Source organism: Lissotriton helveticus, chromosome 3_1 (genome assembly GCF_964261635.1).
Source record: "Lissotriton helveticus chromosome 3_1, aLisHel1.1, whole genome shotgun sequence".
Lineage (NCBI taxonomy): Eukaryota > Metazoa > Chordata > Amphibia > Caudata > Salamandridae > Lissotriton > Lissotriton helveticus.
This window is the reverse complement of record NC_136061.1, coordinates 803,401,771-803,428,471: the sequence shown is the minus strand read 5'-3', so window position 1 is coordinate 803,428,471 and position 26,701 is coordinate 803,401,771. Positions and strand designations below refer to the sequence as shown.

Below are 26,701 nucleotides of genomic sequence, written 5' to 3'. Positions count from 1 at the left end.
GTAAACACCTAGTAATTTGACACTGGCTCTAAAATTACTACTATGTTAAGGAAGATATATGATGATTTGTTGTGGGATATGGTAACAGAGAGATAAACGGTTGAGGGGGGGTCCGAGGGGAAAAAATTATTATAGACCTACTGGTACCTAGTCCCCCAACTAGACACTAAAACACACGGAAGGTACAGAAGGTCTCAGAAATACAGAGGGAGAGAAAAGAAAATAGCAAATCTCTCTATTGGGACCTAATAGTGTCCTCTTTACATGCCCAGAATACACAGTTAATCTGGAAACAACCAAGAAAACAAAAACAAGAGAAGATGCACAAGGAGAGGAAAAAGATACCCATCAGCCCACTCATAAGTGGAATCTCGTCATCTGGGTATATGTTGGTAAATGGTGTCCTCTAGGGTCTGACTTGGAAACAATCCATAGGACTGCCTAGTGATGGACCCAGAACATTTCACCAACAGATGACAGTATATGAGCGGGAGGGGTTGAGGTTGCAGTGCTCAAAGAAAAAGAAGAAGAAAAGGGAAATAATCCAAGTGATTCTAAAAATACCTACGATGATGTCATGAAATACTTTATTAGGGCTGACCATCAAAGTGGTATGGTTAAAAACAGTATGCTGATAGCATGTAAGGAATTGCTACCCACCAATGTTGTTATTCGGTCAACATGTTTCAGCCTCAAGGGCTTTCGTCAGGACCTATGGTGCTACTGCAACACTTACTTAAGTGATGTGAAAGTGGGATCTACATCTGCTTTCCAAACTGAAAAGAGTGTATCTTCTCCTGCATAGACACAATACAAAAGACAGAAACAGAGACATGGACAAATTATGTCAACAAAAATAAAGTGCACAGACTGCAAACTCTCGTTTCTATGGTCTTTATAATATGGCTATGAACACTTGAAAGACACTCACCCTTATTGTGGGGAGAGAAAACCTCACCTCACCTGGCCACTGCTCAGGAAGAAAGGGAGGCCACGCACTGGAAATAAACAGAACACTTAGAAAGTTATAACCAGTGGTAGTAGAAACACAATCTACAGACAAGAAAAACTGGATTCAAAACACATAAATCAGAGACACACATGGTGACACAATGGCCAGACTGGTTTCCTCTTGCATCAGGAAAGTATACCACAAAGCCTCACTGACTGCACTGCTTGCACAAACCTGTAGACCTATAAAGTACAAAGGCCCAGGTAGCCAGCCGCAGTCACTGGGAATAGAGGCGCCTACTCCTGTGCTTTCCACCTAGTACTCAAAGACCAAAGACCAAAGCAATAATGCTATTGACTGTACCACCACCACTGACCTCTCCGTCGTTGCCTCGGAGTGAAAACTGAGCCGAGGGGGAGGCGACGACTGATGGTCACACGCGATGTTAAATACACTGCAGTGGACCTGAAAGGAAACTCCTTTGTTTCAAAATTTGATTGGCTCATGTGTAGGCCAATGGGAATCGGCTCACAGGCAGCCAACCGTGACCTACACTGATAAGCCTGCAGTGGACCTGAAAGGAAATTCCTTTGTTTCAAAATTTGATTGGCTCATGTGTAGGCCAATGGGAATCGGCTCACAGGCAGCCAACCGTGACCTACACTGATAAGCCTGCAGTGGACCTGAAAGGAAACTCCTTTGTTTCAAAATTTGATTGGCTCATGTGTAGGCCAATGGGAATCGGCTCACAGGCAGCCAACCGTGACCTACACTGATAAGCCTGCAGTGGACCTGAAAGGAAACTCCTTTGTTTCAAAATTTGATTGGCTCATGTGTAGGCCAATGGGAATCGGCTCACAGGCAGCCAACCGTGACCTACACTGATAAGCCTGCAGTGGACCTGAAAGGAAACTCCTTTGTTTCAAAATTTGATTGGCTCATGTGTAGGCCAATGGGAATCGGCTCACAGGCAGCCAAACGTGACCTACACTGATAAGCCTGCAGTGGACCTGAAAGGAAACTCCTTTGTTTCAAAATTTGATTGGCTCATGTGTAGGCCAATGGGAATCGGCTCACAGGCAGCCAACCGTGACCAACACTGATAAGCCTCAGCCACATTAACAGGCCGACCGTGAGACATACCTCACGCGCATATGCGCACCAGTCAAATCGTAAGGCAGTAAGATGGTGTGTTGTATTCTATCCAAAGAAGAGCCATAAGAAGAGCTAGGTGTGTTTATTTATTTATACTGCTAGAGGGCAATGTTTAGAGGTCGCGCGCTAATTTAGCCGTTTGCCAACTTCCAGTCGGATAGTACCAGGGGCTTAAACTGATATAGACACTGGCTACATATATTCAATATATATAGAACATGAGAAGGGGAACCCTACCCAGCGAGGGTGTTAGAGCTCAGTGGAGGTGACCCTTATGCCAAAGGCTGTTAGCACAAGGACTCTGTGTTCGGAAAAACAATCTGCACAATCACAGCTGCATCCAAGGAATGTCATCATTCAATCCTTCTGTGTCACTATGAAGTTTGAAAACCCACTTCTGTTCTTTCCTCAATAGAAAAAGTGAAACATCCGTGACGTGACTAGGTATGTAAGGTTGTTCTAGAACCAACCATCTCAGTTCATCTGGACTATGTCTCTTGTCCAAGAAGTGAGTGGTGAGCCGTGTTGCCTGTTTTCTGCGTCTCATAGTGCTCATATGTTCCTGCACGCGCAATTTGATTTTTCTTGCGGTCATGCCGATATACCTTAGTCCACAGGGGCAGGTAATCTGGTATATCACTTTCTCACTGTTGCAATTAGTGTGGTGTTTTAATTGCCATGGTCGCGAGGTCCCAATGTCCACTTCAAGTGTTTTGCTGGTCAGTGGGCATACTGAGCAATTCCCGCAGGGATGAAGTCCTCGTACCGGGGGCAGACCCCATAGAGTTTGCGGGGGTTCACATACTTCTTGCCGAGGTCGTGTATGCACAAGAGAGTCTCTCAAGTTGTTCCCTCTTTTAAAAGAAAAGAGTGGAAGGGGAATGGTCTCACCGGAACTGTTCAGAATGCGCCACCTTTTCCTGATCATCTTTTGGATTTTAGAAGATGATGTGTTGTACGTTGTCACGCACACCAATCTGTCTAGTGGTGGTTTTACAACTGGAGGCTCAAGCAGCGCTTCGCGATGGTTATTCGCAGCGCGTTTCATTGAAGTCCGGACAAGGTTATTCGGATAGCGTCTCACTTTCAACTTCATGGAGAGATCTTTCGCTTTTCGGCGGAAGTCTGGAATGTTTGAACAATTCCTCCGGACCCTCAAGAACTGTCCAAAGGGGAGGTTCTCACGGAGGGACCGGGGGTGATGGCTATCGAATCTCAGCAGGGAGTTCCGAGCCATGGGTTTCCGATACAAGGAGCTCGCCAAATGGCCATCTTCTGGAAAGATGACAAGATCCAAGAAGGGGAGCTCTGTTCTACTATGCTCAAGGGTAAACCTCAAAAAAGCATTCTGACCATTCAGCCACTCTTGAAACAACAAGAGGGAAGGTACATCGCCACGCCAGACGACAAGAATGTCGTCGATGTACCGCTTCCACATCATCAATTGATGATGATGAGGGTTGTTGGTGCTCAACACATGGTGGGTCTCAAACTGGTGGACATACAAATTAGCCAGGCTGGGGGCAAATTTGCTGCCCATTGATGTCCCCGAGGTTTGTAAATACAGGGAATCCTCAAAGGCAAAAAAATTCTCGGTCATAGCAATCCGAGCTAATTCCATGACAAAGTGAGTGGGAGTTGTCAAGGTAGAAGGGAAAGCCTCTAAAAGTTCTTGTACAGTTTGTAGTGTATCCATTTGAGGAATACAAGTGTACAAAGATTCGACATCAAAACTAGCTAAAATGTCAGTATTAATGTCGAAGGTCACCTCAGGTAGAATGCGCAGGACATCTTTGGTGTCCTGAAGGTAGGTCGGCATTGTCTTAACAATGGGACTTAAAAAGATGTCAACAAAGGAGGACAGAGGTTCGAGCAAAGATCCAATGCCCGAAATGATCGGACGGCCCGGAGGGGGTCTCGCAGGCTTATGAATCTTCGGGAGGATGTAAAAGTAGGGAGTGATGGGACACTTGGTGACTAAAAAGATTGCCTCTTTCGGAGTAATCCAGCCTTCTGCGCTGGCTTCCTCTACCAGATGTTTGATCTCATTAGTTAGTCTTGGCGTGGGATTTTCAGCAAGGAGGGTGTAGGACTGTGCATTGCCTAGTTGTCTCAGGCATTCAGCTCGGTAGTCAGTAGTGTTGAGAATGACTATGGCACCCCCCTTGTCCGCTGGTTTAATCACTATCCCCGTGTCTTTCGAGAGAGTGTCCAGGGCTGATCTGTCTCTTTTTGATATATTCTGGTAGTTCCCCTCTTTGGAAAAGTCCATAGATTTGAGGTCTTGTAGTATTGCAGCCTCAAAAGTGCCAACTTTGGATGGTACTTGTTGCAACAGGGGCATGAAAGTGGATCTAACTTTAAGACCTGTGTTTGTATCTTCAGTCGGGGTATCTGTTTCTTTGTTTTTGAAGAAATAGTGCAGCCTGATGGTTCTGAAAAATCGTTCGATCTCCCCTCTTATCAAAAAGGGTTCCCCACTGTTGGTCGGGACAAACCCTAGGCCTCTGTTTAGAACATCCTGTTCAGTAGGAGTGATCACTCGACTACTTAGGTTCACTACCAAGTCTTCATCCTCTTGTGACTCGCTCATTGCCCTTGTTTGTTGTGTGTTGTTGTCGAGTCCTGGTTGTCTGACCACTGAACTTGGTTTTGGCCTCTCCGCCTGCCTCTGTTCCAACCTCGGCCCTGTCCTAAAAAAGCCTGGTTTTCAAAATACTGAGGCTGCATCGGGTAATGAGACATTGGTGGGGGAAACTGGGGATAACCCCACGGGGCTGGTGGCCACCATGACCCCGTCTGGTACATGTTTCCACGATTATTGTATCGACGATTCGGTCGATTACCACGGCCTCTGCCTCTGGGTTGGCTATTGTCTCCACTCTCAGAGCCAGAAGACTCAGTCTCAGATGATGTGGCATATGAAGAGCCTACAGTGTGTTTGGGTTTATTGGTATCAGTGGGAGTGTAATTATCACTGGTGTAGGGATACACCTTCTCATGTGAGAACTTAGCCAGGTCTTTCTTGAACTTTTCTATCTTGGCGAGAAAAATTGGATCTTTATACTCCTTGTTTGCTTTGTTGGAGTCTTCTAATTGTTTCTCAAATCTTTTGTTTCTCAAATCAAAAGATTTGAGAAACAATTAGAAGACTCCAACAAAGCAAACAAGGAGTATAAAGATCCAATTTTTCTCGCCAAGATAGAAAAGTTCAAGAAAGACCTGGCTAAGTTCTCACATGAGAAGGTGTATCCCTACACCAGTGATAATTACACTCCCACTGATACCAATAAACCCAAACACACTGTAGGCTCTTCATATGCCACATCATCTGAGACTGAGTCTTCTGGCTCTGAGAGTGGAGACAATAGCCAACCCAGAGGCAGAGGCCGTGGTAATCGACCGAATCGTCGATACAATAATCGTGGAAACATGTACCAGACGGGGTCATGGTGGCCACCAGCCCCGTGGGGTTATCCCCAGTTTCCCCCACCAATGTCTCATTACCCGATGCAGCCTCAGTATTTTGAAAACCAGGCTTTTTTAGGACAGGGCCGAGGTTGGAACAGAGGCAGGCGGAGAGGCCAAAACCAAGTTCAGTGGTCAGACAACCAGGACTCGACAACAACACACAACAAACAAGGGCAATGAGCGAGTCACAAGAGGATGAAGACTTGGTAGTGAACCTAAGTAGTCGAGTGATCACTCCTACTGAACAGGATGTTCTAAACAGAGGCCTAGGGTTTGTCCCGACCAACAGTGGGGAACCCTTTTTGATAAGAGGAGAGATCGAACGATTTTTCAGAACCATCAGGCTGCACTATTTTTTCAAAAACAAAGAAACAGATACCCCGACTGAAGATACAAACACAGGTCTTAAAGTTAGATCCACTTTCATGCCCCTGTTGCAACAAGTACCATCCAAAGTTGGCACTTTTGAGGCTGCAATACTACAAGACCTCAAATCTATGGACTTTTCCAAAGAGGGGAACTACCAGAATATATCAAAAAGAGACAGATCAGCCCTGGACACTCTCTCGAAAGACACGGGGATAGTGATTAAACCAGCGGACAAGGGGGGTGCCATAGTCATTCTCAACACTACTGACTACCGAGCTGAATGCCTGAGACAACTAGGCAATGCACAGTCCTACACCCTCCTTGCTGAAAATCCCACGCCAAGACTAACTAATGAGATCAAACATCTGGTAGAGGAAGCCAGCGCAGAAGGCTGGATTACTCCGAAAGAGGCAATCTTTTTAGTCACCAAGTGTCCCATCACTCCCTACTTTTACATCCTCCCGAAGATTCATAAGCCTGCGAGACCCCCTCCGGGCCGTCCGATCATTTCGGGCATTGGATCTTTGCTCGAACCTCTGTCCTCCTTTGTTGACATCTTTTTAAGTCCCATTGTTAAGACAATGCCGACCTACCTTCAGGACACCAAAGATGTCCTGCGCATTCTACCTGAGGTGACCTTCGACATTAATACTGACATTTTAGCTAGTTTTGATGTCGAATCTTTGTACACTTGTATTCCTCAAATGGATACACTACAAACTGTACAAGAACTTTTAGAGGCTTTCCCTTCTACCTTGACAACTCCCACTCACTTTGTCATGGAATTAGCTCGGATTGCTATGACCGAGAATTTTTTTGCCTTTGAGGATTCCCTGTATTTACAAACCTCGGGGACATCAATGGGCAGCAAATTTGCCCCCAGCCTGGCTAATTTGTATGTCCACCAGTTTGAGACCCACCATGTGTTGAGCACCAACAACCCTCATCATCATCAATTGATGATGTGGAAGCGGTACATCGACGACATTCTTGTCGTCTGGCGTGGCGATGTACCTTCCCTCTTGTTGTTTCAAGAGTGGCTGAATGGTCAGAATGCTTTTTTGAGGTTTACCCTTGAGCATAGTAGAACAGAGCTCCCCTTCTTGGATCTTGTCATCTTTCCAGAAGATGGCCATTTGGCGAGCTCCTTGTATCGGAAACCCATGGCTCGGAACTCCCTGCTGAGATTCGATAGCCATCACCCCCGGTCCCTCCGTGAGAACCTCCCCTTTGGACAGTTCTTGAGGGTCCGGAGGAATTGTTCAAACATTCCAGACTTCCGCCGAAAAGCGAAAGATCTCTCCATGAAGTTGAAAGTGAGACGCTATCCGAATAACCTTGTCCGGACTTCAATGAAACGCGCTGCGAATAACCATCGCGAAGCGCTGCTTGAGCCTCCAGTTGTAAAACCACCACTAGACAGATTGGTGTGCGTGACAACGTACAACACATCATCTTCTAAAATCCAAAAGATGATCAGGAAAAGGTGGCGCATCCTGAACAGTTCCGGTGAGACCATTCCCCTTCCACTCTTTTCTTTTAAAAGAGGGAACAACTTGAGAGACTCTCTTGTGCATACACGACCTCGGCAAGAAGTATGTGAACCCCCGCAAACTCTATGGGGTCTGCCCCCGGTACGAGGACATCATCCCTGCGGGAATTGCTCAGTATGCCCACTGACCAGCAAAACACTTGAAGTGGACATTGGGACCTCGCGACCATGGCAATTGAAACACCACACTAATTGCAACAGTGAGAAAGTGATATACCAGATTACCTGCCCCTGTGGACTAAGGTATATCGGCATGACCGCAAGAAAAATCAAATTGCGCGTGCAGGAACATATGAGCACTATGAGACGCAGAAAACAGGCAACACGGCTCACCACTCACTTCTTGGACAAGAGACATAGTCCAGATGAACTGAGATGGTTGGTTCTAGAACAACCTTACATACCTAGTCACGTCACGGATGTTTCACTTTTCCTATTGAGGAAAGAACAGAAGTGGGTTTTCAAACTTCATAGTGACACAGAAGGATTGAATGATGACATTCCTTGGATGCAGCTGTGATTGTGCAGATTGTTTTTCCGAACACAGAGTCCTTGTGCTAACAGCCTTTGGCATAAGGGTCACCTCCACTGAGCTCTAACACCCTCGCTGGGTAGGGTTCCCCTTCTCATGTTCTATATATATTGAATATATGTAGCCAGTGTCTATATCAGTTTAAGCCCCTGGTACTATCCGACTGGAAGTTGGCAAACGGCTAAATTAGCGCGCGACCTCTAAACATTGCCCTCTAGCAGTATAAATAAATAAACACACCTAGCTCTTCTTATGGCTCTTCTTTGGATAGAATACAACACACCATCTTACTGCCTTACGATTTGACTGGTGCGCATATGCGCGTGAGGTATGTCTCACGGTCGGCCTGTTAATGTGGCTGAGGCTTATCAGTGTTGGTCACGGTTGGCTGCCTGTGAGCCGATTCCCATTGGCCTACACATGAGCCAATCAAATTTTGAAACAAAGGAGTTTCCTTTCAGGTCCACTGCAGGCTTATCAGTGTAGGTCACGTTTGGCTGCCTGTGAGCCGATTCCCATTGGCCTACACATGAGCCAATCAAATTTTGAAACAAAGGAGTTTCCTTTCAGGTCCACTGCAGGCTTATCAGTGTAGGTCACGGTTGGCTGCCTGTGAGCCGATTCCCATTGGCCTACACATGAGCCAATCAAATTTTGAAACAAAGGAGTTTCCTTTCAGGTCCACTGCAGGCTTATCAGTGTAGGTCACGGTTGGCTGCCTGTGAGCCGATTCCCATTGGCCTACACATGAGCCAATCAAATTTTGAAACAAAGGAGTTTCCTTTCAGGTCCACTGCAGGCTTATCAGTGTAGGTCACGGTTGGCTGCCTGTGAGCCGATTCCCATTGGCCTACACATGAGCCAATCAAATTTTGAAACAAAGGAATTTCCTTTCAGGTCCACTGCAGGCTTATCAGTGTAGGTCACGGTTGGCTGCCTGTGAGCCGATTCCCATTGGCCTACACATGAGCCAATCAAATTTTGAAACAAAGGAGTTTCCTTTCAGGTCCACTGCAGTGTATTTAACATCGCGTGTGACCATCAGTCGTCGCCTCCCCCTCGGCTCAGTTTTCACTCCGAGGCAACGACGGAGAGGTCAGTGGTGGTGGTACAGTCAATAGCATTATTGCTTTGGTCTTTGGTCTTTGAGTACTAGGTGGAAAGCACAGGAGTAGGCGCCTCTATTCCCAGTGACTGCGGCTGGCTACCTGGGCCTTTGTACTTTATAGGTCTACAGGTTTGTGCAAGCAGTGCAGTCAGTGAGGCTTTGTGGTATACTTTCCTGATGCAAGAGGAAACCAGTCTGGCCATTGTGTCACCATGTGTGTCTCTGATTTATGTGTTTTGAATCCAGTTTTTCTTGTCTGTAGATTGTGTTTCTACTACCACTGGTTATAACTTTCTAAGTGTTCTGTTTATTTCCAGTGCGTGGCCTCCCTTTCTTCCTGAGCAGTGGCCAGGTGAGGTGAGGTTTTCTCTCCCCACAATAAGGGTGAGTGTCTTTCAAGTGTTCATAGCCATATTATAAAGACCATAGAAACGAGAGTTTGCAGTCTGTGCACTTTATTTTTGTTGACATAATTTGTCCATGTCTCTGTTTCTGTCTTTTGTATTGTGTCTATGCAGGAGAAGATACACTCTTTTCAGTTTGGAAAGCAGATGTAGATCCCACTTTCACATCACTTAAGTAAGTGTTGCAGTAGCACCATAGGTCCTGACGAAAGCCCTTGAGGCTGAAACATGTTGACCGAATAACAACATTGGTGGGTAGCAATTCCTTACATGCTATCAGCATACTGTTTTTAACCATACCACTTTGATGGTCAGCCCTAATAAAGTATTTCATGACATCATCGTAGGTATTTTTAGAATCACTTGGATTATTTTCCTTTTCTTCTTCTTTTTCTTTGAGCACTGCAACCTCAACCCCTCCCGCTCATATACTGTCATCTGTTGGTGAAATGTTCTGGGTCCATCACTAGGCAGTCCTATGGATTGTTTCCAAGGCAGACCCTAGAGGACACCATTTACCAACATATACCCAGATGACGAGATTCCACTTATGAGTGGGCTGATGGGTATCTTTTTCCTCTCCTTGTGCATCTTCTCTTGTTTTTGTTTTCTTGGTTGTTTCCAGATTAACTGTGTATTCTGGGCATGTAAAGAGGACACTATTAGGTCCCAATAGAGAGATTTGCTATTTTCTTTTCTCTCCCTCTGTATTTCTGAGACCTTCTGTACCTTCCGTGTGTTTTAGTGGGATATGGTAAAACAAAAATAAAGTGTATCTGCCCTTGTTAATAAGGTGGAGAACCCATTAGAAGAAAAAGGCAGTATGCTTGCATAAAGTTCTGTGGTAGAGGTGAAGTAAGCAAAGTGTAAGTAACAGCAAGCGGTGATTATAATTTAGTTTAATCTCACCAAATATTGTTCCATGTTAAGTTGGATTCTAATTTTGTACAATTAAAATAAATACATTAATAAGCAAAGTAATACATTTGCCATTGAGTGTAAGAAAGAGTGATGGTGTCAACCTGTAAAGACTGTGAGATGATTATAAAGCCAGTCGAGGCCACAAAGTTGTTAGCAACTGAAGTTGTGGCAAGGCAGCCCAATGGTGATGTGTGCCTATGCATCCATTTAAGGGAACTAAATAAGTGGTTCTCGTTGTGTTTCCCTTACCCAACATTAATTATTTCATTTCTACCTTGGTAGAAGCAAAGGTATTTACCGCCTTACTTTACATCATTGTACTATCATATTAAAGTTCATGAAGAATCACCTCAACTGTGTGCATTTATAAAACCCTTTGGGTCATTTAAATTATTCTTAAAGATGCCTTAAGAATTGGTATGTTTAGTCTTCATATTTAAGAGAGTAATGACTAACATTATCAGGATCTAGAAGGAATTACATTCTTTTAACACATTTTTCTGATTGTTGGTAGGAATAGGATAAACCTTCACTCAAGAATGCTGACAAATATTCATGTAGATAAAAGTGCAATTTTCTTATCCTGGCCATCAGCCTGGAATAAATAATAAAGATGATAATGCTGGTGGTTGGACCACAGCAATCAGGGTCCACACTGCCGCCTCCGCAGGATCTCAGATCCGGACGGGGCAGCAGTCGGAGTAGGGTCCTTGAATGGTGTCAGTGCCAAGGCAGGCACCCCCATTGGGATAAGGATATCCCTTTTCTGACAGCCTTTACATGGCGGACACCCACCAAGAAAAGGTTGCCAGAATGTGATATTGGCTGCCCCAAATAGGTCCTCCTGGCATTGTAGGGCACTGAGAAGTGAGCATGGGGGCACATTAGCGCCTTCACTCACCTCTATGCACTGCAAGGCGGCAGCTGCGGCCATTTACAATTGCTGGATCATACCACCGCTGCAGTTCTGACAGCTTTACGAAATGCGGCAATCGATCTGCCGCCTGATTGTTGAGCAGTGTTTTGACTGCCGTAATAGCGGTCGGCGCTCCAACCAACCTGAATCGGAATCAGGGTCTTAGTGTTAAGCAGAATAGCTAGGTTTTGTGTGAAGGTCACAGATTATGCCATCAACAGGTGAATGTTATTAAATGTGGTGCTGCACTAATTTCTGTCCTTTGCCCAATGTAAGACTGCAATTGCTCATGCAGAGCTCTGTTATGTGAAAGACAGATACTTTTGGCCTATATGCTAAATTAGTGCTCATTGTTATCTTTAATAATGTGAAATATTTCTTTGTAATATTTTAGCTGGATATGGTTAATATATTTTTCTTGATTTTCTGTATGTTAAATACTATAAGTATTGACTTTTTTTTATAACACTTAATCAGTCAGCTCATAATGTGGTCAGAACTTCCTTAACAAAAGTGTCATGTGAATTAGTGTGAAGTAGTCTATGTTTTTCAAACCTGAGAACAGAATAGAAGGCAGACCAGCCATTGGAATGTGTAAGAATACAGAAATAAGCAGAGAGAATTGACAGAGGAGATCACAACCATGATGAAAGAGAAAATATACATCAGTTAGTTAAATCTTAGGGTCTCCAGGGCCAGAAGTCATATTTTAAAAAATGCATTTTGAAAAAATATTTTCCATGTTGTCATGTTGTTGGGGGTTTGTTAGAGGTTTGACTTAGTAAAAAGCATGGCGATCCTATCAATTTAATTTCAATTAAATTGCTTATTTGTATCAACGAATGAACATAAGCTTTCTTTATATTTAAACAGCATTATGTTTACTGCACTGAAGCATTGAATACGTCTAGCTTTAGTTATATCATTGCTTTTACCTTTGTAAACATTTTAATATTATTGTTATGTTTTTTGTAGATTCTTTGAAACAACACCATTGGGAAGTATTCTAAACAGATTTTCTGCTGATTTTAACACTATTGACCAGGTACAAATTTTAATTATTTACTATTAAATGTAATAGTTCTATATTCTGATACAAACTCATTTGTACTTCTAAAAATAATCATTTACATATGCTCTCTATGTTTAAAACTGTGTTAAGGGTCTAATAGGCATCTATTTTGATCAATTCTAGGATTATTGTTTTATGATTTAAATTAAAATATTTCAATACCATAAAAGGCTTAGGCTCGGTTCCCACATATTTCTTTTTTGAATGGCAGAAATATATTGTAAGTTGAGATCAATCAAAAGCATTGAACATCATTTTTCACAGAAATGCCACTGTGTAGCAGTCTGAATGATTACTGCACCAACACAGCAAAAGGACAAACAGAATATCTGTGTGATCTTTCACTGCCATATCACCACTTTTTGTAGTGCCCTTCTTCTTAGGGCTCGTAAGAGCCATGTGTATAAGCCTAGTTTTTATTTTCAATCTTAGTTTGAATGATTACCACCAGACACCATGTCACCCACTGTTCAGCAAGAAGAGAAACCCATGTTAAAAAGAATCAGATACTCCTTGACCATTAGCAATGGAGTGCGACAAAGGGACTCTTGTGTAGAAATGTGTAAGGCCGGGTATTATGCCAGCATAAATATGTGTTGGACACACATTTTCAAAACTGAATGAATCACTACAAAATGCAGACATCTTTGTCATTTCTACATGAATCATATGTCTGACATGCAAAGATAATCAGTCACATTTGTTTTGAGAATGCAAAACAGTGTCTGTTAAATGTGTGATTTATTTTGTTCTGTTCACCAGCTAGGTTGATTTACAATGTCTATATCCACTTTGTTAAATAGACAAATCATTTGTCTACCCTCAATTGAAAATACCTGCCTGAAATGGTTACATTACATTAAAGCACACATTTTGTTTTTGACTGACCCCTCTTCGGTTGTCCAATGTAATATTGTGCATTGGAGAGTGAAACTCCAGTACAAATCCTAGGCCAGACACTGCTGGGCCACCTTTGCACAATTGCATGTGACTTAGGGGCTGATTACGATGCCGGTTGGAAAAGCTCCGAATGTGATTTGGATTTTCCTAAACCGTGTCGGAACCTATGTTTCCGACCGATTCAGAAATGTTTCCAACAGACTGATTACGATGCAGAAAAAACGTTCGGGCTGTCTAACTTGTTTCCAATCGGCATTCGGAGTCCCTGATTTGTTCTGAGCCAAATCGTACAGCTCTATGGACACCATTTCTAACAGAAAGATTATGATGTCAGATTCAGACAGGCATTCCGAATCGGCCTGCCCGACACAATACGGCTGTAGGAATCTGACTTTGGGGGCCCTTATCAGACCGCCCTTCATCTGGAGGCCTCCGGTTGGTGCCCCTCTGGAAAACCATGCATAGTGTGTCATGCACCATGGGGTGCCTGCCACAGGGTGGAAGGTTTTCTGCAACAACCCCTTTTTTCAATGGGAGCATGTGTTGTCGGTTGGAACACAGGCTCCCATTGAATTCAAGCATCGTAATTGGACAGGCGGACTCGCCTAACCGGAGTCGGTCGGAACCGATTCCGAAACCGAGTCGGTCGGAAGAGTTACCGACCGCCATCATAAGGAGGCCCTTAGTGTCAGGCTGACCAGCTAGGTTTAGTGTGAAGGTCACCGAAGATGTCGTCAACGAGTGACTTTATTTAATCTGGTGCTGCACCTATTTCTGTCCTTTGCACAATGCAGCACTGCAATTGTTCTGCAGAGCTCCTCCAAATGAAAGACAGATAATTTGGTTCTATGTGCTAAATTAACGCTCATTGTTATCTGTAATACTGTGAAATATTCCTTTGAAATATTTTAGTTGGTTGGGGTAATTATTTGTTTCTTACTTTTGTGTATGTTAAATACCTTGTTTAGGCATTGTCTTTAGTGAAGAAAGGAGATGCGTGGTATATTTGTAACTGTTTCATTAGTAATATGACATAGCATGTCATCATCTAGGTCTTGCCATAAAGATAAAGAATTTCTCATATCTCTTGAAAATTAAAACTAGGTACTACAAACTCCTAAATAAAGCTATCTGAGATGACAAAGGCAATAATTTGTTTAGCTTACTTACAAGAAAACCAAAAGTGCGGCCATCTACCAACATGATCATTTTGTCATCAAGATTCCACATGTCTATTGATTACTCTCTGGAGCATCGCGAAGTGTTGTGTATTTTAACATGCTAAACAAACTTGTGTCCTTCTCAAACCTGTCCTAAACATGGTAGTATGCATCAATTTACATAATCTATCATATTCAAATTTTCTGGTCCCAATACCGATGTTTTCACCATGTACCTGTGATTTGTCACTGATCTTTACCTGAGAAGGTGTTAACCAATTGTAAATCTAGATGGCTTTGTCCCTGAGGTCAGTGTTTATCAAGAATTTTTTAGGGTAGATTTTCCAGTTATGATCACCCTTAGCAATAGTGTGTTGGTACTGGCTCACATGATTGATACCTTACATAAAAGCCTTTAATTATCGCAATAGGACGGCAGATCAAAAGCCAGGAATGTCTTTTCATCATAGGAACACCAAGGGATTTTGTCGGTAAAGCCAGAACCAAATATCACAGATATAGTTACCTTTCAAATTGGGGTTGTCAGTTCCACACACATTCCTATCCAAAATACTAGCGGAGACATTGAAGACAAACAGCCTAAGTCTAAGTAGGTACTTAGATATAGATCAGCTGTTTTTAAGATATGTTTTCTGCAATCTGTACATATTTAACCGCATGCGTGTGGGCGGAATTCCGCTCGTACGCTGAGATTTTTTAAATCGCACTTTACGTGACGAGCTGGGCTCGTCATCAGCGTGCGAGGAGGCTACGCCATGACGAGCCCAGCTCGTCATCAGCGTCGAAGGGGTTAATGTTAATTCAAAGGTCAATCTAAAATTTGCATACCCAGTTGCAATCACACAATATACTCCCATCCCAAGCGTTTACCGTTGATGGAAAGCAACATCCTAACGGAAGGAGTATGAAAAGAGCTGTGCACAATTGAAATCATTTACAATAAACTCTGGCTTCTAAAGATCCTTCCTGTAGGAATGACTCCAGCTCCATTTAATAAATAAAAAGGAATTGAAGAGGGTATTCATGAGTTTAATCCACTTCATAAACTAAACTAAACCTATAAAGTTTTTAAATAAGGATGATTGTTTGTGCCATTAGTCTCTTTTTGCTTGAAGAACGAATGGCAAATGAATTTTCCTAAACCATCATTAGAGTAAAAGATACACTATTTTGTCACGCTGTAAATCTGTCTTTGAAAATACTGGAAGACCACCGTTTTTTATCAGATGGTATTGTGTTGTTAGCAATTGATGTATTGTAGCATATCATGGTTGAGCATTATTATATAAACTCATCGGGTGAAGTAACTTAAATATCGAAGAGCATTCAATATGTTTTGTCAGAAAGCATGCCTTAAATTTGTGTACATCTTTGCCAAAAAACTGTAAAGATTAACAGCATTTTTTCATATACTCGTTTCATCATTACTGCAAACTATTGTTCAATTTATGGCAATTGAGCTTAGTGATGTAGAACAATTATGTTAGGAAAATGGGGCACAAAGAACTTAGGGCTGGGTTTTGAGCAGTTCCAGTACCTACGTTCAGCTTAATTCCTTTTGTCAACTGTGAAGTTCATCCTTAAAAAAGGTGTGAATGCAGCCTTAACCCCATTCTCAGAACACATATATACGCCTCCAATAACGATCTACATTATAAACCAAAAGGGTGGATGTCAGATCTATTTCAGGCGGTGATGATTGATCGTAATAAACAGGATATATTAATGATGATCATAGAAGTGGGTTGGAATACTTTATGTAAAGAAGCCAGTGTGGAAGCCATTCCACTGTCAGTTTGCAGAAGACCCTGAGTGAGAAAAAGAGGTTGTTTCTCCAACATTGTTCATACACACTAAAAATAAATTTCAGCTCATCATTGTATCTTTTATCTGCAAAACTAACGCGGTTTAATTGTTATCTTGGAATAAAGCAAGACAGTCACACAAATTGATAACCACAGAGGTTGTGTAATCCCTTTGATATTATTGCTGCATAATTGATTGGACTTTGCTGAACATACAGTAAGAAGCTATTGAACACTTTTGCAGCTGTCAAATATGCCCATAAAGAGTGCCTGGTAGATGATTGTACTGAGTATGATATGGAAAGTAGTACTGTTAAATGAGCTACGGAGTTATGTGTATTAGCTTTTGTAGGATAAGGTAACAAGCAGTGGCTATACCAGTAGGTCTCGGCAATCCGAGAGCTAGTGGCGCTGTCAATGTCTTTTAGCCATGTTGCATAGCAGCATGGCTGAAAAAGCGCTATGACCAAGCCTGCCCTGTATTCTGAACTCACATATTTAACAAGGCCTGCACAATTGTCACCACACCTCAATGCAAAAAAGTAAGGTTTTATAAATGATTTTCTTTTTGAGTGTTTGTTTCCCTTTGCTGGTACTATTAGCCACATGCATCAAGCGATTTAGGAATCGCAAACGGTGCGAATCGCAAAAATCGGCCGTTTGCGATTCCTAAATCACTATTTGGGATGCATCAAACAAAAATACAAGAAATCGCTATTTTTTGTGATTTCTAAAAATGCGATTGCATTTAAGGAATCGCAATTGCGATTCCTTAAATGTAATGCATGACATCGTTAACAATTGCAAATTCACAATTAGGAGGGAAAAAATTACCATGAGGTAGGACCTCATGGTAATTTGCGAAAAATCTAAAAAATGAATTTTTTTGCTTTTTTCAAACTGTCATGTTGTGCATAGATTGATTTCAGGGGTGCAACAGGGTGTCCTTTGGACACCCCTGCACCCTTGAAATCGCAATCTCAATTTGCGATTAGCTAATTGCGAATCGCAAATTGAGATTGTCTTCCCATTCATTCCTATGGGCCTTTTGGCCCATAGGAATGAATGGGCAGAGATTCCTTAATTGCGATTCGCAAATTGTGAATCGCAATTAAGGAATAATAAGGAATCGCTAAAAAAATTGCGATTTTTTCATGCATTGCCGTTTGCTATTCCTTAATTGCGATTTCTTAATTTTCGCAATTAAGGAATCGCAAACGGCAACAATGATGCATGTACCTGTTTGTTTCCTATTGTAAAAGGGGCGCGAATAGATTTTCCTAATCATTTATTAATGAATCTCTCACTTTCTTCTTTTAAAATGCTAGCAATGTGGTCACGTTTGCACCATCAATGGGCCTGCCCAGCTGTCAATGCCCTCAGAATTAAAAACAGGTTCTCTGCTGGACGTAAATTCCTATGAAGTATGCCGGGCTCCAGGAAAGGCCAAAGAGTTGTTAAACCAGGAGACGAACCCTTGATGAATGTACAAACGATGCAATTCTGCTTGACAAGAATTAGAAACAGCGAAAGAAACCGGTGAATCCAGGATGAGACCGAGTCCAGTGGTGCCCTTCAAATGGCTTTTAGCATTAGGCCTTTGGGGCAGTGTAAGGTATCTACCGCCAGTTCCAGGGGGTGAAGGGTAATGCATTAAGTGGCTATGTGTAGGCACTCCCATGACTGCCAGGCCATCCTAAAGCAGATGATAGCTAAGGAGGTGAGGAAAGCGTAAGGTGGGCAAGCTGGGAGGATGCAGGATCGACCAACGCAAATACAAAGAAATTACCACGGCAGATGGAGAGTGAAATTAGCTTTGAACGTGGGTGCATAACACACAGAACAACATTTGTGTGCATGCTTGTAAAGCAGTGACATGATATGTCAGGCACATGATCACCCAAAAAGATTTTTGTACGAAGTAGTAAAATATAAGACATCAGCTTTAGTTTGTGAGGCTATATAGGTAAATATAATTTTACACAGAAGGAGATAAAGTTACTTGACCCGAGTCAAGCATTCTAGTGCCGAGCTAGGGATTTAAACCTTGGGCTCTGATGCCAAGGAAGGTAGTTGGACCACTAGGCCATAGTTTCTTGGGCATACCTTTCACTGTTGCGGGTGTGAGGACAACTATAAATTGGAGACCAAAAGACCTAGGAGCATATTTACAAGCTCTGGTAGCGCTGTGTGCTGGCCCATTTTTACAAGGACACACATAGCCACTTTGCGTGGCTTTACACAGCCTTGTAAATATGGCCCTCTTTCACACAGTATTCTGCATTGAAGGGCCATGTCATGGGTGTTGCTGTGAGTGTTCTCACACATCACCCATGGCTTTTTGACGCTGCCCCAGATTTACAAGGAATGGTAAACCTGAGGCAGCGCAAAAAACTAACGCATTTCAAGGGGATGCGATGAGGAGAAACACTTTTATTTCTCCTCGTTTTTTTGCTTTTTCTATGTGTGTTGCATTTTGCAGCATACACACAGAAGGAGCAGAACACCATTAAGGATTGTTTTCGTGCAGGAAGGTATCCCTTCCTGCACAAACACAATCATCCCAGCAACGCGGGCAACCTTGTCCCATGGTGCAAGGATGCCTGTGTTGGTGCACTTTTGCTCTTTTAGCGACCGCGCAGGGGAGAGCACAGGGCTGTGCAATATTCTTGTAAATAGACGCATCTCTGCATTTTTTAAATGATGCAGCTTGGCACATTAAAATTGATTTAGGGGTCGCTTTGCACAATATCATTGTAAAAATCCTCTCCAGTGTTGGACATGGCCCTTCTTAGGGGATTTCCCTAAAACATTTTGCTTTTTTCCTTCTATTTTTTGCTGATTCTTTTTTCATGGCCTTATGACTCTGGGCACTTTCCAACTGTAATGCAGTATGAAAGCATGTGCACCCTTCCGACATATGGTAGGAAGTGGTGCTTACCTGATTGGTTTAGGTGTAAAAAACTAGTTAAATGCAGAGGGCCTGAAAAACGACATATCATGTAAAGAACAAGCAGTGCCATTTATGTCTTTACTCTACAGTAAAGCCAATTCCATAAATTGCACTGTCTGTTCTTTACATGATATGTCATTTTTCAGGCCCTCTGCAAGTAACTAGCTTTTGATGTAATTGAGGTGATCACAGCATTACGGTTGTGCACTGTTTCTCCTTATAAAGTTTATATATGTATCCGGGACCCCCCATTATTTAATTCAATGTTACCTTTATAGATTCCGCTTGCTCACACTCCCACTGTCCTGATGATGATCTCTAATATATGAGATTGAAACGCCGTCGACTTCCTACAACATACAAACTCCATTTAGTGAAAAAAATTAGTTCTTAGGAGTTTCTTCTTTTTGTTGTCAATGTGATGTACATATTTTAATAGTCACTTCCACTTCTCACCACACGCTTGCTGTCACTTTGTGTGAGCATGTGAACTTAATCTAATATGTTATTACAATAAATGTGTGTCATTCAAACTTTTCCTGGTCCCCGCTGAAATACTTAGCTTGTTGTTTTTCCTGACATAAATTGCCTATATGCCCACGTAAATACCGGCATATTGTTTAAGAGCAAACTTTGCGCAACTTGTGCATTTTCTCATTGGACCTCTTTGGCCACTTAGAAACCACTGTCTTTTTAATATATACTTCTAGAAAGTAGTCATTTCTCTGTGCTAAACTCTTTTGTGTGCCCTATAGTTTGACTCTAGTCCACTGAAGGCTAGGGGAGCACATCGGTGCATTTCCCAGATATTGTCAGAAACATTGGGAATGCAACTGAAACAACAGACTTCTGCCATTTGAGGACTTGGCTGGATAGATTGGGGGAAGAAGTTTTGACACTTAGACTCTGGTAGGCCAGATCATGGCCCCACTAAAGATTAAGATCTTCTTTCCAAGGCCTCATGGCAGACAGGACTGAAATTTAGGGGAGGCGTCAGTGGTTCAAGGTGGAACCCTCTGAACCACCCCCGACTTCAAAGGCACACAACAATATAACTTCTGGTACCATGGCAGAAATACACTTGTGGAGACATTGGATCAAAGATCCTGGACTGTGTGAGGCATACTGCCAGAGAAATATGTTGTGCACAAGAAGGAGACTGTCATTGGAAGGGACCGTGCACCCTGCATGAATAGGAGCTGGCCTGGAAGGACTACCTGCTGTTGTGTGGCACCCTGAAATGTGCTCTCCATGGGCTTGTTGGCTTTCCCCCTGTTCTTTTTGGAGGTCTCAGGGACATCAAAGACCTCTCATGAGTGTCCTACACCATCTACATGTTTCACCTGGAGAGTGGTGCCCTCTCAAGTTCTTACTTCATCTACTGGGTCCTAACTGCAGCTTGGTGTGCGCGTGGTACTAAGTATTTTGCCTGGAGATTGGATTGTCTTTTGCGAAGACCCCAAACCATACCTGCATCTAAGGAGTGTGGCCTCTGCATCGTGGGGCCTCAGCACACATAGGCATCTCATTGGTTATGTTATGCTAACATTACTTGTAGAGCGCAAACATCTGCCCCAGCGAAGGGGCGTCCCGGCTCTGACAGCAAATCAACCGAAAAGACGGAGGGCCAGAGGTAGAAACTATGGTGCACGAAAAAAGTGGGTTTTAATGGCCTTCCTAAATTCTAGATAGCTTTTGAGGCCCCAGATGTGGGCAGGGAGTGTGATCCAAAGGAGGGCAGCTCTACTATGAAATGAGTGGCCTCCAGCACGGACTCTCTGTGTTCGGGGAACAACTACCAGATGTTGACTCTGTGAGCGAAGATGGCGAGAGGGAGCATAGTGCAGGAGGAGTTGTGCCAGGATGTTGGGAGAAGACAATTTCACTGCTTTAAAGGCAATACATAGAGCCTTAAATTCAGTACTCCTGGCCACAGGCAGCCAGTGTAAGCGCCAGATGGAACTAGACACAGAGCAGGACCTGCGCAGACCTAGAAGGGTTCTTGCTGCCCCGTTCTGTACCCTTTGAAGCCTCAGAATTTCTGCCTTATTGGACCCTAGATATAAAGAGGAGGCGTAGTCCAGTCTGGACAGAACAGATGCCTGGATGATGATCTGGTGAGTAGGGGCGTCAAAAAAAACCAAACGCTGTTGCAGCCCCCGCAGGTACCTGCCACCTTTTTGGTGTGGATTCGAAAGTTGAGGGATGAGTCAAGCCACACTCCCAGATTTTTTACGGCCTCCTTAGGAGGGGGGCATGGCCTAGGCTTGCAGGCCACCACCGGTTACTCCACTGACCATGGTCCTTTCCCACCAGTAGTACCTCCAACTTGCTGGCATTAAATTGGAGACAGTTGGCGGTCATCCACTCGGCAATTGCCGCTAGGTCGCCCTGAAACTTAAGGGCGTCCTGCTCGGTGTAATTAGAGAGTGCCACCACCAACTGGGTATCATCAGCGTAGGAGACCATGGTCAGTCCTCTGCTCTTAGCTACAGCGGCTAGAGGTTGCACGTAGAGATTAAATAGCAGAGAGCTGAGAGAAGAGCCCTGTGGCACCCCTTGTTTGATGAGGTGTCTGCCTGAGGCAAACGGGGGAACTGTCACCACAAATGACCTCTCCCCGAGGAAGGAGGCAAGCCACTCCAATGCCGGTCCGGTGATGCCAGCCTCCTCCAAACGGCGCAGTAGAATGGCATGGGACACCTTGTCAAACGCGGCGCTCAGATCCAACAGGATCAGCGCCAACGTTTGGCTGGAGTCAAGGGCGGACCAGAGATGTTCCGTCTCAGCCAGGAGAGCAGATTCCGTGCTGTGACCTTGTCGGAAGCCATTCTGGGAGGGGTCTAGCAGGTTATTCCTAGTCAGAAAATCCGACAGGAGGGAGTTGACGTAGGCCTCAGTAATCTTTGCCGCCCAGGGAAGCAGAGAGATAGGGCGATAGTTCTCTGGCTTGGCAGGATCGAGAGAGTTTTTTTTTACTAAGGGTACCACCATGGCCTGTTTCCATGCCCTGGGCACGGTGGCTGTGGCAAGTGACCCGTTTATCACTTGACCCATAGATGGTAAAATAGTAGGAAGCATTTTCCTAAATTGGTCAGGTCTCAGCGGGTCTAAAGGGGAACCAGACTTAACTTTGTTGCACAGTGTTTGCAGCTGTTCTTCGGGGATAGGTGGAAAAATATCCATGATGTTAACATTAGGAGAACCCCGGGCTGTGTGTAAGTTTTTAAGAGTCAAAGGGAAGGACCTGTAGATGATATCCACTTTATTGACAAAGAAGGTGGCCAGGTCCTCACACTGCTCATTAGACTGAATGGTTGGACCCACGGTCTGCTGAGTTTGAAGGCTAGACTGTAGTGAAAACACACTTTTTGCGGGGTTGTCACTTTCACGGATTTGTTTGGCGAAATAGGTTGCACGGGCCAGTTGAATGGCCCTGTGGTATTTCTTAATCGCCATCCAGTAGATGGCCTTTGCGGCGGGATCAAAATCCCATCTCCACACGCGTTCCAATCTTTTACAATGTTTGCGGGTCTCTGCCAGCTCATCTTTGTACCATGGTCTGGTTTTGGATTTACGATTAGAGGAAAATTTCTCTGGAATTATTCTATCTAATGGCTGTTTAATCCAATCGGAAAACACCCTATAAGCCTCGTTGGTATCTGCCGGAAGACTGGAGCAGGTAGCCATGAGGTAAGCGTCGAGTTCCCAGTTCAATTTGTGCCATGGGCATTTGAGCGAAGTCGATCGATCCTTACTCTGTGATGGGAATAGACTCTGGAGTGACATGGGGACAAGATGATGATCTGACCATCCCATGGGGATGGACGTGTGCACTGTCAGTGAGGGAATGGTCGTGAAGGTGGGCGGCAATGTGCGTATCGCCTGATACCAGTTGCACAAGCTGGCAAGCCGCTAAGTCCGCTACAAAGTTAATCATGTCTGTGTCTTCGTGGTTATCCAAATAGAGATTCAAATCCTCGGTAACGGTAAAGTTAGCCGCGTTAACCACTAGTGCACTGACTGACTCTGCGAGGATGGTCCTGAAGTCTCTAGATGAACCGGGGGCCGATAAACCAGGAGACCTGACATTGTGAAATTGGGGCTCAGAGCTATCTTAAAATGTGCGCATTCACAACCTGTTACAGCCTGTGAAACAAAGGTACAGGGGTAACAGGATTTAAAAATAACCGCAATTCCCCTCCTCTGGACTCCCTGGTCAAAGTAAGGATGCAATAGCCTAAGGGAAGTGCAAGAATTGGCTCAGCAGTCATGGCATCCGAGAGCCATGTCTCCCTGGGGAAGAGAACATCGGGGCTAGTGTCCGCTAGTAGGTCAAGGACATCAGCATGGTGTTTAGCTAAGGAGCGACAATTCAAATTGAGAATGCTGATATGCTTGCTAGGTCGCAGGAGGTGACAGCCAGGAGATGGGGCAGGTGCAGTACTAAAGCCGCACTGATTGCAACACAAACGGCCCCCAATTATATCCCTACATGGCTGTCTACAGTTAATCACCGCCCTCCTGATTATGAGAAGATCATTGCAGGTGTAAGAAAGCCTATCTCTAGCGGGGGCAGCACCGTGTCTGGAGTCTGGCAGCGAACTGGCGTGGACGGGCGCAGACGGGCTTGCCTTTGGCGTGCCCGCTGCGTGCGTCCGCTGCGCTTCCGCGCCATCGGCCACTTTTCACTGGACTGGTGCAAGGTTTCCAACAGCTAGACCGTCTATTCACCCAAAATGGCGGAGGAGCACGGCATGCCGGAAGTGGGTCCCCGCCAGTCTCGGCTCCCTCCACACAAACAGCCCGCTAATGGCTGGTGGTGGACAGGGGAGGGACCGGTGGGTATTAAGTCCCAAATACGGTGAGTACAACAGAGTAGGCAATATAAAATGCAATGCGCAAGTTTAGCAGGCTAAACAATGAGTGAGCAGTGGTGGTTGTAAGCAGATTCACTGATTGTGGGACTCAGCATGTCCTGCTTTGTCGTCCATGATGCATCTCTATGGTACGATGCGCCAACTGCATGCTCATTGCGTGCAGTGTCTGATTTACTGGTTGCTACCCTCAGAAGAAGGGCGCATCCATAGTAGTGCCTTATTCTACCTTGTGCAGTACTACTGAACTTGTGACTGTGTGTGTGGGACCAGATTGTCAGGTGCGATTCAGATCAACGCGCAGCCGACTTTATGCCTCATTCCAGGGAGGTGCAGTGAACATGACTGTGGGTTGATAGTAAATGGATTGTCTGGTGTGACTCGTATCATCGCTCAGCAGATGTTGTCCCTCATTCCAAGTAGGTACGGCAAACTCGACCTTGGGTTGATTGTGACTGTATTTGTTAGGTGCGACTCATATCATCCCACACTAGGCATTGTGCCTTATATCCAGGGAGGCATGGTGAACCAGACTTTAGGTTGATTGACCAGACGGTGTGTCTCTTTCCAGTGAGGTAGGGAGAACCCAACTTTTGGATCAATGTGACTGGATTGGCTGGTGCGACTCGTATCATCGCGCACCAGACGTTGTGCCTCATTTCCAGGGAGGCACGGAGAACGTGACTCATGGTTCATTGTGACTGGATTGTCTGGTGCAACTTGGATCAAAGAGCACCAGACATTGTATATTACTTCCCGTGGGGTGCAGGTTCAGATGCACCCCCATTCATTTTGTGTTCTGCCTTGCCCTCAGTGTGGCTAATCAACTGCCCTCTCATCACCGAGCCCGGCGACTTCATGTTGCCAGGTGGTATCGACTGGATCGGGTCTAGGTGGTGAGAGTATGTGGCTGGGTTCAAAGAACACTTCAGAGAGCGATCAAAAGCAGGTTAAGTAACTGCAGAGTGCCTGTGTGTGCAAGGGTGCTTCTTATGGAAATGTGTGCATATTACTGATTTCATTTCAATACTGTTGGGCCTTGTACTGCTAGTAATATTTCCAAGTGTGATTTATGCCCAGAAATACATGATGTCATGTTATGTTTATCAATGTGTGTATCGAATACAATCTTTATTTACATACATCTAGTGTGAAGTCTCTTTTATGAAGCTCTGTGTATGTTTTGTGTAAGAGTGCTGTGCCAATGTTTTACACATAGCCTCTGTGATAACCCTGACTGCTCAGTGCCAAGCTACCCAAGGGTGAGGGCAGGTTATACAGTGAGTGCAATCACCTAACCCTTACAAGAGTGCTAGACTCTGCCTGGCTTGGCCACCGCAACAGTCAACAAGAAAGTACCAACACCTAGGCACTATGCAAGACAATTCGGCCATCTCTTTATGTGGTTCTACTGGGCAGAAAGAAAGATTAAATGTGCAAGAACAGCCAGCTTAAGTTGTTAATAAAATTGTTCATTCATATAATGGAGCAGAAGGAAAAAGAATTGTTCTCTGTATAAATAAAACAGCAGCAGACTGTCTGAAATGCCCAATCGGAGTACTTAAGTTACAAATAAAATGTTTAAACATATACATGTCCTCAATCGCAGAGTAAAATTCTAGTAGCAACACATTTAAAACCAGTGCACATTCCGTTATGTCTAGAGGACCTGCAGCCACGTACGCAGGAAATCCATGTGTTAAGGATGCCTGGTTCATGCGTCAGTTAAATGTTGGCACGTGTCTGTCGACCCATGTGGGGCAATGCAAATGTTCCTTCACAATCATAAAGAGAAAATGTCCCACTGGCAGTATTACAATTAGACCTGCTAAAGTTCCACACTCTTGATGAAAACCGTCCCCTTTTCGCCATCTGGGCTACCATAAATAAATAGTTACTCCACATTGCACATACCAAGAACATTGCTCTGCCTTTCACGGTCATCATAACTTAGTAACAGAGTTAATACATCAATGGCAATATTGAATTGCAATCGAAAATGAGATGTTGGTTTATAATTAAATATCCTTAAAGGTGCCATGGCAGTGTGTCAGAGCTATAACCCCTGAGTCCGAAAGGAGGCTATGCATTGCGAACAGGACAAGCAAGGACTGGCACATAGGAGAGCCTTAGCAAGAACATGCAAACATTTACTGCACTTGTCAGCCTATCAACATTCAATTCCATATAATGAAAGCATTTTAGCACAATCGGCAGTGGTAACAACAAGAACCTTATTGCTCCAGAAACAAAGAATGTAGACAAAGGAATGAAGAAAAAGCAGTACTCTTGACAACATTGCTCCCCTGGCAGACTTCCCAAAAAGGGAGCACCAGGGCATCAGTTCTCAGAACATGTTCTTTGAAGGTGAAACGTCTGCCGCAGCTTGCGCCCACAGGCTAAATGAAGCAGGCATGCTTATGGAGATGCAGAATCACCATAAAATGAGAAACATCAAGGGCAATGTGACGTAAGTAAAAAGCAAGCCACAAAAGGGCATGGACAGGGGGTTGCTTCCTTACCAAGTTTAAAC

The 26,701-nt window shown here is 44.1% G+C and overlaps 1 protein-coding gene across 3 annotated transcripts in view; it reads left to right on the top strand.

Moving 5' to 3' along the window:
• The window catches only part of ABCC8 (ATP binding cassette subfamily C member 8), a 1,340,683-nt gene that overhangs the window by 1,063,572 nt on the left and 250,410 nt on the right, over nt 1-26,701 (top strand). For all 3 annotated transcript variants that reach the window (XM_078681060.1, XM_078681061.1, XM_078681059.1), the window contains one exon: nt 12,356-12,425. In XM_078681060.1, the coding sequence (XP_078537186.1) occupies nt 12,356-12,425 (70 nt within the window). The remainder of the gene's footprint in view (nt 1-12,355; nt 12,426-26,701) is intronic.